This window comes from Onychostoma macrolepis, chromosome 07 (genome assembly GCF_012432095.1).
Source record: "Onychostoma macrolepis isolate SWU-2019 chromosome 07, ASM1243209v1, whole genome shotgun sequence".
Classification (NCBI taxonomy): Eukaryota; Metazoa; Chordata; class Actinopteri; order Cypriniformes; family Cyprinidae; genus Onychostoma; species Onychostoma macrolepis.
The window spans coordinates 18,214,488-18,227,476 of record NC_081161.1 but is presented as its reverse complement, the minus strand read 5'-3'; the positions used below and the strand labels follow the sequence as shown (position 1 = coordinate 18,227,476).

Below are 12,989 nucleotides of genomic sequence, written 5' to 3'. Positions count from 1 at the left end.
ATGGATCAGGAGACTTTATTGATTTAGTTCAGTTTATTGCGTTATTTTAGTTTTAATATAATAAATAAACAGCCCTAAAAAGATTATAAAAGTCCTTTCTTTTTTTCCTCTCCATTTTGTGTTGTATTGGGTGGGCACGTTTTGATGGAGTTGTGAATCTGTGTTTTGGACAGGTATGGATGAGAGGACAAGCCAAGCATCATGGGCCTCAGGTGGCCAGTCCAGCCCGTCCTATGAGTCCTCCAGGGTAAGACCGGTCTTGCCTCGCCTCGCCTCACCTCACTTGCCACACACCCACACACACACACACACACACACACACACACACACACACACACACACACTAATGTGATCACACCAGTACGGTGCATTTCCATTAGTCCAGTTCAGAGTTATCTGTCCTCAGCAAAATGAAACATTAGTGTCTGATTTACTTACAGGCTCTATATTAACATATCACTATTGAGAGATGCGTATATTTCCTCTAAAAATCATTTAGAAAGGCACTGCATCTGTGCGCTTGTTGGTAGATGTGCTTGCTCAACATATGAAACTGATAACTGAAAAGAAGAAACAACTGTTTAAATAACATATAATCAAATGTGATGATGCTTCATGCAGGGACTTCTGGGGATATTTTTGAACCGTTTTTCATTGCATTTTTTTTTAAAACAATACATGTACTTCACCGTAAAATTCCTTTAAGTATAACTCTATCATTCAGAAGTTTGGGATCGGTAAGACTGTTTAATGTTTTTGAAAGGAATTATTTTATCAAAAATACAGTAAAAACAGTAATATTTTGAAAATGTTTTATGAATGTAATGACAAAGCTGAATTTTCAGCAGCCAGTGTTCCAGTCTTTCACATGATCGTTCAGAAAGCGTTGTAATACTGATTTGGTGCTTATTATTATCAATGTTTAAAACAGTTGGGCTACTTAATTTTTTAGTGGAAAAAATGATACATTTTTGATAAAAGAAGAACATTTATTTGAAATACAATTTTTGTAAGAATGTATATGTCTTTGCTGTTGCTTTCCATCTGTTTGATGCATCCTTGCTGATTAAAAGTATTCAGTTCTTTTTTTAAAAAGAAATCTAACTGACCCCAAACTTTCAAACAGTATTGTATTTTCGCCATAAATTATAAGGTAGTTCCTAATTATAAGAACCATAATGGTCATACTCCAATAAAATTAAATGTGTTATCATATTAAATTAAATGTGCTTTACCATATAATGTATGATAATGTAGTTACCTGATTTGCATAATTTTGATTAGTAGAATTTTTACATTCTTTTTATAATAAAACTTAAACATTAAGTAGTAATGAATGCACTGATGACTTTATTTAATAAACAGCAGTTTTTATATCTGAAAGTTAATTGAGGAGTGCCCATATTGAAAGAAATCCACTCATATCATATCCTATCATTTCCACTCATAAGTTCTTGTTTTTCTTTTTTCCCAAATGTCCTTAGTAACATTCTGAAAAGAGCTATTAACTATTGAGAAGCATTACGAGCAGCTGTTCAAAGAACACAGCAAAGAAAATATCTGCACGGCAAAAAAGGAAACAAAGGAAATGTTTTTGTTTGTTAGAAAAGACAGATGAAAGTGCACATACAGCCTACTTGACGTTATGATTATATTAGCAGTATTCATGACAAAGAACAAATGGTTGAAGTTTTTCCAGACTGTGTGTTTGTGACTGAACGCAGTTGGTGCAGGAAGCATTGATGAATTTCAGACATACCATAAGCTCAGATTGATTTTCATGCATGCAAATCATATCCACCTCATCAAAATAAGAAAGAAAAAAAAATCAGCCACAGTTGTGATTTTTATTTTGCGTTCAACCCTACTGCAGATTGTGAAGATCTCTCGCTTCCTATTTGTTTGTTTGTCTTTTCCACGGTGGTGTGTTCAGGGTGCCCTGTATGAATTTCATTTCATGTCAATCTCCTGTCACTTCCTATCAGAAATCAGTCAAATGTCGGAGGCTCTCACACCACATTGTCTTGTTTATTTCCGATGCCCTTCCTCTCCGCACTTCTACAGGCGATGGCTTTGCCGGCGGCCTGATTTGAATTATAAGACGGAGACGCATGAGATATCTTTGCTCTAGGTGCATGGAAATTAGTGGTTGTGACATTGCTGGGGATGGGATCAGGAGACAGCTGTTTGCACCTCTATACAGCGTGTGTACACACACACACACACACACTCACATACACACAGACGCATGCATCAGATAAACACAATCAAACTGTTTAAGTGTGTGTGTGTGTGTGTGTGTGAAAGTACTTGGGTTTCCAAAGAGAAATTAACATAAGTGTTTGTCATTTCCCAAGCATTCGACCTGCAATATAATCATCATCATTTCCAAGCCAGTGCCTCCAGCTAAAAAAAAAATTGTAGCACTTATTTGCGCAAATGGCCATAATTTTACCCCTTATACCTAGTGATGAATCTGTGTTCAATGCTGCATGGCACGTTTAAGGCCAGAGAATGCTGAGATTTCCTATAAAGTAGAGTTTGGGACAAATCAGACAGGATTAGGTAAACGTTTTTATTATTAACAAAGTGTGCCTGCTATTTCATCTGCTACGTGTTTCTTAAAACCTGTTGAAATAAATGACGTGTAATATTAATTACATACACCACTGTTCAAAAGTTAGGAGTCAGTAAGGTTATGTCAAAATATGTCAATGTTTCCCCAAAAATACATTATGATAATAGAAAGAAATGTTCCTTTTTCACCAAATCAGCGTAATAGAATAATGTCTGAAGGATAATGTGTCACTGAGGACTTGAGTAATAGCTGCTCAAAAATATTTTTTGATTAACATTTGGTGAGCATGAGACTTCCAAAACCTTTAAAAAAAATCTTACTTACCCCAAAACTTTGAATAATAGCATAAGTAAGTGAAGGATTGTATTAAAATGATGATTATTCCTGTATGTAGTGGCCATTCTAAACTGTTAATGATCATACTCTCTGGATTTCATTTTATTTTTTACATCAGATTAGATGTCAGCAGTACTCGGACCACCAACCATTGTTTTGCTCAGAAATTTGTAAAAGGTCTAAATGCATAATGAATGTATACCAGGCAGTGCAACAGGAAATTTTTTTGACTTTGCCCAGATTTCCCCCCCAATTTTCAGTCTGGACGTGCTACTTTCCAAAAATCAGAGACAGAAAAATTTGTAGTGTATGATGGGCTCTCTTTTTTTTGGTTCCATCCATTCTGGTGATTTCAGACGTTTTATATTTTGAGCCGATTTTAGAACACATTGTTTTCATTTGTCATGTGTCTCCTTGCAACGAGGAACACATTTCTGTGAGTTTTTTGTGTTCGCAATGACTTGAAAGTCTGATAGTGTGTGACCCTCACTAAGTCATTGATGCCAAGTTTTTGTTCGATAAAAATTTAAAAAGTTGGCAAATATATAATGAGTAGTGTTTTAAACTCTAAACAGATTTTACAAATTGTGTTGTGTATTCCAGCCTTTACACTTACAAGTTACTATTCAAACTTACTTCTTGATGTTAATTGGATCCCAGCAGTGTCCATTGCTCACGGCCAGCAAGAAAGTTAGAAAGCTATTGTCTGAGGTTTGATCTTATCATGAGAATCTATCTCAGTCTTTTGTGGTTTACCCTTAAAAAGCCACAAGAGCTTTAGTAGAGCTGCAGCCGGTTGTTGTGAAGTACCTGCTAGATTTAATCAGCGTCTTCATCCGTCACATTACTTTTTCAGTCTTGCTACACACAGATCTCCTATCAGATAACTAAATAGGGGCTACGGCTTTTCTGTGTTTCTGTGTTACCTGCAAAGAGCACAGGATCCTATCGACTAACGTTTCCCTTGTTCTCTCACACGGAAACTGTGAACCATTTTAAGCAGGCTCTTTTTCACAAGAGCGACTCTCTCTCTCTCTCTTCTTCTCCCTCTCTGTACGCGTGTGATTAGTGGACTGTGAACAGACTGGAGCCCCGGCTAGCCGACCTTGGCCCACAGCCAGGCATCACATCCTGGGCAGCCGTGGCTTCAGGCCTCCCATCTGACAGCCCAACCCGCATGCACCACCTCTGCCGCGCACCCCGCTGTCCCACAGTGCCTCGCTCCCGTCCATCACGCCACTATCACCCATCCCCAACGCCTTAAAACGGGACCAGGGCATTCACCTGGGATGCGAAGGAGCATCTGAGAGATGTTTTCATGAACAGAGCAATGGCTTGCATGCTTAAGCAGCAACGTGGCAGTTATTTACACCAGACTAACCATTCGCCGCTGAGAGCATGAGTAACAAACAGCGCATTCTGAGATCACAAGGCAGCATGATTGATGATCTAATGGTCTCACCGATCAACTCAGCTTCCCATCCACTGCACTTTTCTGACATTCAGGTAGCTGCCATTAGGCAGACTCGAAAGGCCAGGAAGCAAAATATGGATGATGAAGAGGTTAAAGGGCTCGTTTACACACAAATTTAAATTCTGTCATCATTTACTCAACCTTGTGTTGTTTCAAACCCATGAGCATGTTTGAAATTCCATAAAAACCAGTGAGGATTGTTTTCACATGCCAAGAAAGCACATAAAAGCCTAAATGAAATCTGTTCAGAACATAAGGTGAAGATGTATAAACCCATTACTGTCACTGAATAAAATAATAAAGGTAATTGCAACTTTATCTCACAATTCTGCTTTTTTTCTCGCAATTGTGAGTTTACATCTGCAAGTTTATATCTTGAAATTCGGACTTTATAACACAATTTGTTAAAGAGTTAAAAAGCCAGAATTGTGAGATATAAACTCACAATTGTAAGAAAATGGTCAGTCTTTTTTTTCCCTCCGAAATTGACTTTATAGCTTGCAGTTGTAAGTTCATATCTCGCAGTTCTGACTTATTTGCTCAGAATTGAGAGATATGAACTTGCAAATGCGAGAAAAGTCAGAATTGTGATATATAAATTCACAGCTGCGAGAAAAAAGTGAGAATTGCAAGTTGATATGACTTTACAACTCGAAACTGCAAGTTTATAACATGCAATTCTGAGAAAAAAGTCAGAATTGTGAGAATTGCCTTGTTTTATTTATTTTTTTATTTGGTGGTGGAAAAGGGCTTCCATAAGAAGCAGACATGAATTAACCAGTTTGACTCAGTTTTTATGATGTCTTTTTGAACTTTTTGAAGCTTGAAAGTTTTGGGTGAATAGACTTTTCTCAGGTTTCATTAAAATATCTTCCTTTTTGTTCCAAACATAAATAAAAGTCTAATGGGTTTGGATTGACTTGAGTAATTGAATTTTTGTTTTTGGGTGAACTATCCCTTTAATTGTATTTGTGCATACGTTTGCCTGCATCTGTGCGCTAACCTCAGTTGGAAAGCTTACTAAATCATGCTTACTAAATTGCTGGGGAGGACATTGCAGTTCGGGGGCTTGTTTTTCGCCTGCCACCCCCTCCCACTGTGTCTCTTCAGGGGAGAAGCCATTAGTCAGGCAGTTCATAGCGTTATTAACACAAACGGCAGGAACACTATAGGGAACCTCTCTGCATTGATTCTGCCCCGCAAAACACTCCATTGCCTCTGAAATTACTCAATCGCCATCCGTTTGGAAAACAGACACAAAAAATCACAAATAGTAATAGTCCGTGATATATTTTTTGTTGAAAGCACAGAAGGAAAAGCCCACAGTAACGGACAGCCGGCAGCTGTAGGCTCCTCAGGAGAGAGTTAATATGGTTTGGGGGACACATTCGACTGTAGCGCCAGGCGGATTTTCACCGGCTCCAGGATTAACACAGCCACAGAGTATCTTTTATTGGGGGGGACTCTGAGTTTTAAAGGCCCATACTGTGACCGATATTTAGACCTAAGCCCCCCAAAGCTGATAACGGTCATGAAAGGGCAGACCTCAGCTGCCAAGGAGAGAACCTGACTTATTTATTCTACTTTTTAAGTACAAGCAGGCTTTTGGCATAAAGACATGATCTGTGTCGAGCTCTAGTAAACACGTCACTTCATCAGTTTTATGTCATTTCTGATGCATCGTATGCACACAAATCCTTACCGGTCTAGCACTTTTTGAACAATATACCACATAGAAATGTTATCATGAATGAAGGTTGACAAAAAAAGTAGGATTGCCACACAAAGCCAAAATGTTGCCTGGCAACGTGATTTACAACCGAGCTAGAAACTTCTAGAAGCAACTCTAGTTGTGGCACTGATCTTAAAAAGTAAGCAAAACACAGTGCACTCAATCGTTAGAAAACAAAAAAGTAATGTCTGAATTATTGTTATATCCCTGTATGGAATGGCAGGAGAGAGCATGGAATCAAACAAACCATTTTAATGTGACATGAATTTTGTTGATGAATGCAAATGGCTTCTTTTGTTGTTGTTTGTGCCCCATTAGCTTTATTACAATTACACAATCGCAGCACAAGCGCTATCTTCTCTTCAGGGCTTTGTTTGCCCTTTTAATGAAATTCATCAAAGACTTTGAAGAAAGTGTTTTTTAATGAGGAGAGTGGAGAAATATCGATCGTTTCGGGGGACAGTTGACCAGTCGCGCTCCCCTCTTTTCCCCCAGTAATTAGAAGAGTGTCATAGCACTCAATTAGCAGGTCCAGCTAATAATGTGTTTAATGCTGTGATCTCTTTCCCCCAGGGGTTTGGAGGCAGCACTCATTATGCTGATCACTTGAGTGACAGTCGATTAGTGTCCCATGAAGGATTGTCCCCAACACCTTTCATGAGCTCCAGCATAATGGGTGAGTATCCAAGGTGATTCTGACCCTGTCTCTCTTTCACACCCGTCTTTCTGTCATCAATCCATTTAGCAGTGTGTGGACTGATCAGGCATTTCTCTCTGAAGGCAGTCACCACAGGAAGTGCCAGAGATGGGTGAGGATGTTGTGTGTTTGCACACTGAAATTTATTGAAATAATTTTAGTATTAATATAAAAGATTATAAATAAAAAGTAATTTTACACAGTACCGTTCAGAAGCTTGGGTTCAGAAAGATTTTAAAATGTTTTTGAAAGAAGTTTCTCATGTTTACCGAGGCTGCATTTATTTGATCAAAAATACAAAAACACTAGCAATGTGAAATCTTGAAATGTTTTAAAATAAATCGTTTTCTATTGTAATATGTTTTATAATAAAATAGACATCAGTTAAATGGCAATTTATTCCTGTGATGACAAAGCTGAATTTTTTTAGCAGCCGTTACTCAGTGTCCTACGATCCTTCAGAAATCATTCTTATATGCTGATTTGGTGCTTAAGAAACATTTCTCATTATTTTTATTGTTAAAAGCAGTTCCAGGATTCCTTGTTGAATAGAACAGCATTTATTTGAACTAGAAATAGTCACTTTTAAACAATTTTGTGCAAAAATCTTTCTGACCCCAAACATTAGAATGGTTATATATTGTAAAAGATATATTTTAAAATGATTGATTTTTATTTATTATAAAAGATAAGAATCTTTTTGAGTCTGACGTGAAATTCATGATTCAGTGACTGCGCTGACAGGTTCACTGAAGAATTCGTCAGATATGAATTTTTTTTTAATCCATTCATTAAATAGTCATTCGTTCATGAATGGACAACAGACTGCACTGACTAATAATACATAATAATGTTGTATTAGAAATGCATTATTTATTTTATATATTATATTATTATATACAGTATAATGCAATATGATATTAATTTTTCTTTAGCATCTTCCTGCGCTGTGACTGTCTTCAGAAGTTGACCCTCCCCCAGGGTGGAAGTCACACCATCAGTACAGTTTTCCATCACAAAAGACTGTCTGCTAGCTAGCAGAAAAGCCATCGGCTTCTTCCAGTGGCACACTGCATTGTTTTGCAGAGGAGAGTGAGAAGGGATGGGAAGGAAAGGAGAGAGAGAGAGCGAGAGAGAGAGCGAAGGAGGGGTTTCAGGGGTGGTAGTGAAACAAACAGATGGGCCAAAGATCATTTTACACACACAAACCCCCTCAGCCACGGACTCTCTCAAATCTCTCTCCTCTTTCCGAAGAGGTGTGTGAAACTCTACTTAACTCACTCCACTTCCTCTTTTGCTTCCAAAAATGTTTCAAATAATTTTCCATCTGTACCAGTTTGTGAGTTTGTGCTTGTTTGGCCCCTGGTTTTTACTGCTTGTTTGCTGACTCCACAGACACAAAGCATATAATACACATTATTCAGCATCAAGATGACGTGCGGTGCAGATTCTGAAAATTGCACACGGTTATTTCTGTCGTGTAATTTTGGAACATGTTGATGTTGTGGATAATTTTGTCATTGTGAAGTGAACATTCTATTGCTGTATTTATAACTGTTTTCTTTCTGAAAGATTGCGCCCTTTTTTCTATAAGGTAGCATATCTGTTATCAGTATATGATATATTTAGTGCCACAGCTTTATTTATTAATAAACAGGGTGTCATTTGTTTATTAAGGTGTTTGTCCTTACTATTTTACATGAGAGTCGAGGTGATCAAGCCTATAAATTATACTTTTTATTTGTATTTTGTTCAAAAGATGATTAAGATAATGACGAAAACAAACAGCGTTTTCTTATATATTTATGAGACAAAATGGCTTGATTAGAATCACAAGGGGCTGTTTATCCCTTGAACGTGATTGATGGATGTTGTTAGATCTGAGGTCTCTCTGTCTGCCGCTATTGTGATGTGCTCGCACATGACAGCTTTATGGGCTGCTGAACCCCGGGTCTTTGTAGCATCACCCTGGAGACCGGTTGCCATGTAAGGTGGCACGTTTACGGATGGGTGCTACTGCACGAAGCCCACCGAAACAAAATGTTATCTCTCTACCAATTGATCTGCATTTGTGTGTGTGTGTGTGTGTGTGGAGGTAGGGAGGATGTTTGGTTTTCCTCTGTCCTGTTGATGCAGCACTAATTATGCCTATAAGTAGCAAAATATGGAAATGATCTGGAACAATGATGTGTCAGGGAATTAGACAATCTGATTGCACGGCTAAATTGCCTGCGCTATCTTGCTGGGATTGGACGAGGAGACCGAGTCTTATCAAATTGAATTTCAGCAGTAATATCTGGGATTTACATGGAATTACCCATTCCGGAGCAACCTCATTAAATCATCTCTGAAAGGTTATTACTCACCAATGAAAAAGGCAGAGCTAGAATGTGAATGTAATACAATTAAGCATTACCATCACACGAATGGCATTTCTGAGGGAACCCTGGCCTATGAGTTACTCGTGGGTTTATGTGACCCATTTTTTTTTTTCCTGTGTGCGCCGTTTAAAAACAGAGCCGTGGTAATCTAAGTGGATTATCTCGAGACAAATCCCGGTGGTCTGCAGTTTCTTGAAGGAAATAGAAATTGTAGGCTGGCACTTGTTTGTTTACCTTTTCAAACTGTTTGCGGCTGATAAAACCTTGTCCAATCTCGCTTTTTCATAAATAATACATAAAATTTCGCTTCATTTAAACTGTATAATCTCAACACGTATAACCTTGTTTGTCTACGACGTTAATATAAGAAATGCCTCTGATTTGCTTTCATAAACCATTATCCCATTAAGCGATTTAATTTGAATGCTTCATTTAGTAGTCTTAAATATGCCTGTGGGGGCTGCATGCGTTGACCTGGTTCCTTGTGCTCTGTAAGTGAAGTATGACATGTTGAGAGCAGCTTGGGGTTACCTGGGGTCAGCTATTGTGTATGATAATGAACTTGTTACAGTTTATAGCGCTAGGCAGATGGCTGGTAATGACTGTTTATTTGACATAACATTTTAATTAGAGTAACCGCTGCTTGTTCTGAATAATGGAGATCCATTTTAAAGGTCACACTCTCTTCTGCTGTGTTGTAATGGATTTGAGCTTATGTAGAACTACGTATCAGATGATAGGAGCAGAATGTGATCCGTGTTCGCCTTTACTGCGCGTTACCTTTGAGGTTTGAGTGGATGGATATTTCGCTTTGTTGCATCATCTTCCTATATGGTGCATTTAGACCCCATGGGCTGGTGAGAGTGAATGTGGCGGTGTGTATTTCTGCTTATGTCTGTGCGTATGCTTGAAGAAAGCCCATGAGAGTGTCGAGGTCAGAGGTCAGTCAGTCTGCGGCGCACGTGCCGGCACCCTGATCCAATCCTCTTACCCAGCATCCTCTTCGCCTTTCTGCTCGCACGTGGCACCCACACTGTGACGGCTAAAACCGTCCTGTGCCGTACACGATCCTCTGATGCGGTGCAGCCGATGACATCGAGTAATGTGTAATCGCAAACCTTGTCCGATGTGAATTCAGTTCTGCGAAACATAAATGATTTCTGTTCCATTTTCAGAAGCTTTAACATCATTTGTAGTGCAGTTTAACCCTATAATCAATTGATCAGCCAACCGTAGCGCACACACACTGTGCTTGTCTGTTTGTGACGCTGGAGCGTGTTGCATAATGATGACTCTATGTTGAAGTTTTAAGCAATATTTAATAAGGCTTAATGCAGCTTTAGATTAAGAAGAAATCTGCATGCACGTAGAGAATCCTGCTTCTTCAGCGCAGCCAGTATTTACTGGTCAAACAGATTACCATCACAAAAGACAAATTAGTTTAGTACTTTGTTGACATTCCAGACTCCATGGGTAACAGTTGGCACAGATAGAGCCGGCCTGGCTTTAGACTTGATGAAACGGTCTGCAACAAAACACGGTACATGAGTTTTAAATTGAATGCTCATTGGAAAAAAAACGCTGCAATCAGTTGTACATGTGTTTTGCTGTAAACTTCCTGAAACCTAAGGTGAAGCTTGTTGCTTTGCAGCTCAAGGGAAGCTTGTGATTCGCGGTAGATGGGAATAATGCACATACATGATCTCAGGAAGCTGTGTTTCCTGGTAAAACGCTCACCTCCGCTGGAGTTTAGTGCTGGTCTGTCAGGTCACGCTCATTTCCAGTGAACCTTTTTCCCGAAAGCGTTGTGTTAAATAGTCATCAGCAGGGCTAAATGAAATCTGTGGCTGCAGAACTGCATGGAAAGCTGCAGAATAAGCTGCCATGACTCGTACAGTTTGTGTTCACATTTTGACACATTTTTTTTAATGCAGTTGAAATTTGACTGAAACAGTGGCATTTAATTTGCACTTCTCAGATTCTTGCATTTTACAGTGTCATCATCTATTTTGTTCACAAAATGTGCATAAGTTACAACAGGTAAACATCTCAGCATTATGGACGCACTTCATCTTGACCAAAAAGCATTCTAAAATAGTAAAATGTAAAATTTGTTCAGCTGAACTAGTTGGTGGCGGCTCATTAGCAACGAAGTTTACTGCTCTCCCACTGGTTTATTACCTGAGAATACAACACCCTCGAAAGCATACAAGTTAAATGACTTAATTACCCAAATTAAACAAGTGACGAAATGAAAACTTTAACTTTTTACAGAAACACAAAAGCCAAAATTAATTTTGGTGCCTCACTGCACACATACAAATATAGTACTTTGAGATCAGTTTGTTCGAAGACCCCATGAAATGGATTGACAAGTGCAGTTCTTTCATGTGTTCCTGCATTCTGACAAACGGGATGTATTTTTAATATTCTTAAGATCCATTAACAATGATTTGCTTTTTATTTGAGGGAGGGACACTCTTACTAGAGAGTATCTGATTGGATAAAAACCGTGCAGTGCTGCTTACATTTACATTTAATCATTTATCAGATGCTTTTATCCAAAGCGACTTATAAATGAGGAGAACAATAGAAGCAATCAGACCAACGAGAGAGCAACAGTATACAAGTGCTGTGACAAGTCTCAGTTAGTCTAGCACAGTACACATTTTTTTAAATAGAATGGAATAGAATAGAACAGAATAGAATAGGTAAGTGCTAGTATTAGTTGGTCAGGTGCTGGCGAAAAGATGTCTTTCTTTAGACATTTCTGTTCGAATTGAGATAGGGACGTCTTTCCACCAGCTGGACACAGTCCAGGAAAAGGTCCGTGAGAGTGACTATGCGCCTCTTTGGGATGGCACCATAAGGAGTCGTTCACTTGCAGAACGCAAGCTACTGGAGGGTGCATGATTTTGAATTAGTGAGTTTGGGTATATTGGTGCAGCGCCAGTTGTTGTCTTGTAGGCAAACATCAGTAGGCCTACCTTGAATTTGATGCGAGTAGCTACTGGTAGCCAGTGTAAATTGATGAAGAGAGGTGTAACGTGAGCTTTGAATCTGTCGCTTGAATCTGTTTTCCTGTAAGAGCAAGATTATACATTTGAACTCTGCCAGAATTGAATTCTCACAATCGAATGCAAGCTCATATTCACTTCTGTCTCCATCCAATCAGCAACTGATGGATAGAACCCAGTCCCTGTCCAACAATTTTTTTTTTCTTTCAATGACCTTTTTCACTCGGATGTATGTCACAATATGGAAGAAAATATTTTGCTGCTTCCTTTACATAAGAATCTTCCTTTAAGAAGAATCTGCACATTATCTATCCGAATCAACACAGAAAATGCTGAAAAAGTCATCAGTGACCTTTAGCGTTCAGTGACCCTTCATAAAGATCTCACTTTACCTCAACCAGTCAAACACCTTCCTGCTGCTCTTGGATTCATTTTTGGCATGTCTTCTTTTTTACAGTTTTTTTTTTCTTTTCATAAAGCCTCCTGGTTTTATTTTCAAAATGACATGTATTGAATTTTTGACTTCACATATTCTCTGATGAGATGAAAGTTTGAGATGAGAGAGAAGAGGACTTCTGATGAAGTCAGTGAAGTTGCCATCTCATTGTGGAATTCTGGATTTCTGCGTTCAGTCACACTGATGACTGAGCATCAAAGAGAGACAAAAGATATTACAAGGACATTTCCGGACTTCCTCGTATCTGAGAAATTCTCTCTTTTTACTCTTCTGTTCTTCCGCAAGCCACTCATGAAAGATTTCAGCTGGTTTAGATT

The 12,989-nt window shown here is 38.6% G+C and overlaps 1 protein-coding gene across 10 annotated transcripts in view; it reads left to right on the top strand.

The window, feature by feature from the left end:
* The window catches only part of tcf12 (transcription factor 12), a 110,889-nt gene that overhangs the window by 26,833 nt on the left and 71,067 nt on the right, over positions 1-12,989 (top strand). For 6 of the 10 annotated variants that reach the window (XM_058780952.1, XM_058780951.1, XM_058780954.1 and 3 more), the window contains 2 exons: positions 174-247; positions 6,694-6,796. In XM_058780952.1, the coding sequence (XP_058636935.1) occupies positions 174-247; positions 6,694-6,796 (177 nt within the window). Of the gene's footprint in view, positions 1-173; positions 248-6,693; positions 6,797-7,752; positions 8,074-12,989 lie in introns of those variants that run through there. The other 4 variants (XM_058780958.1, XM_058780957.1, XM_058780959.1 and 1 more) reach the window with 4 other exon arrangements.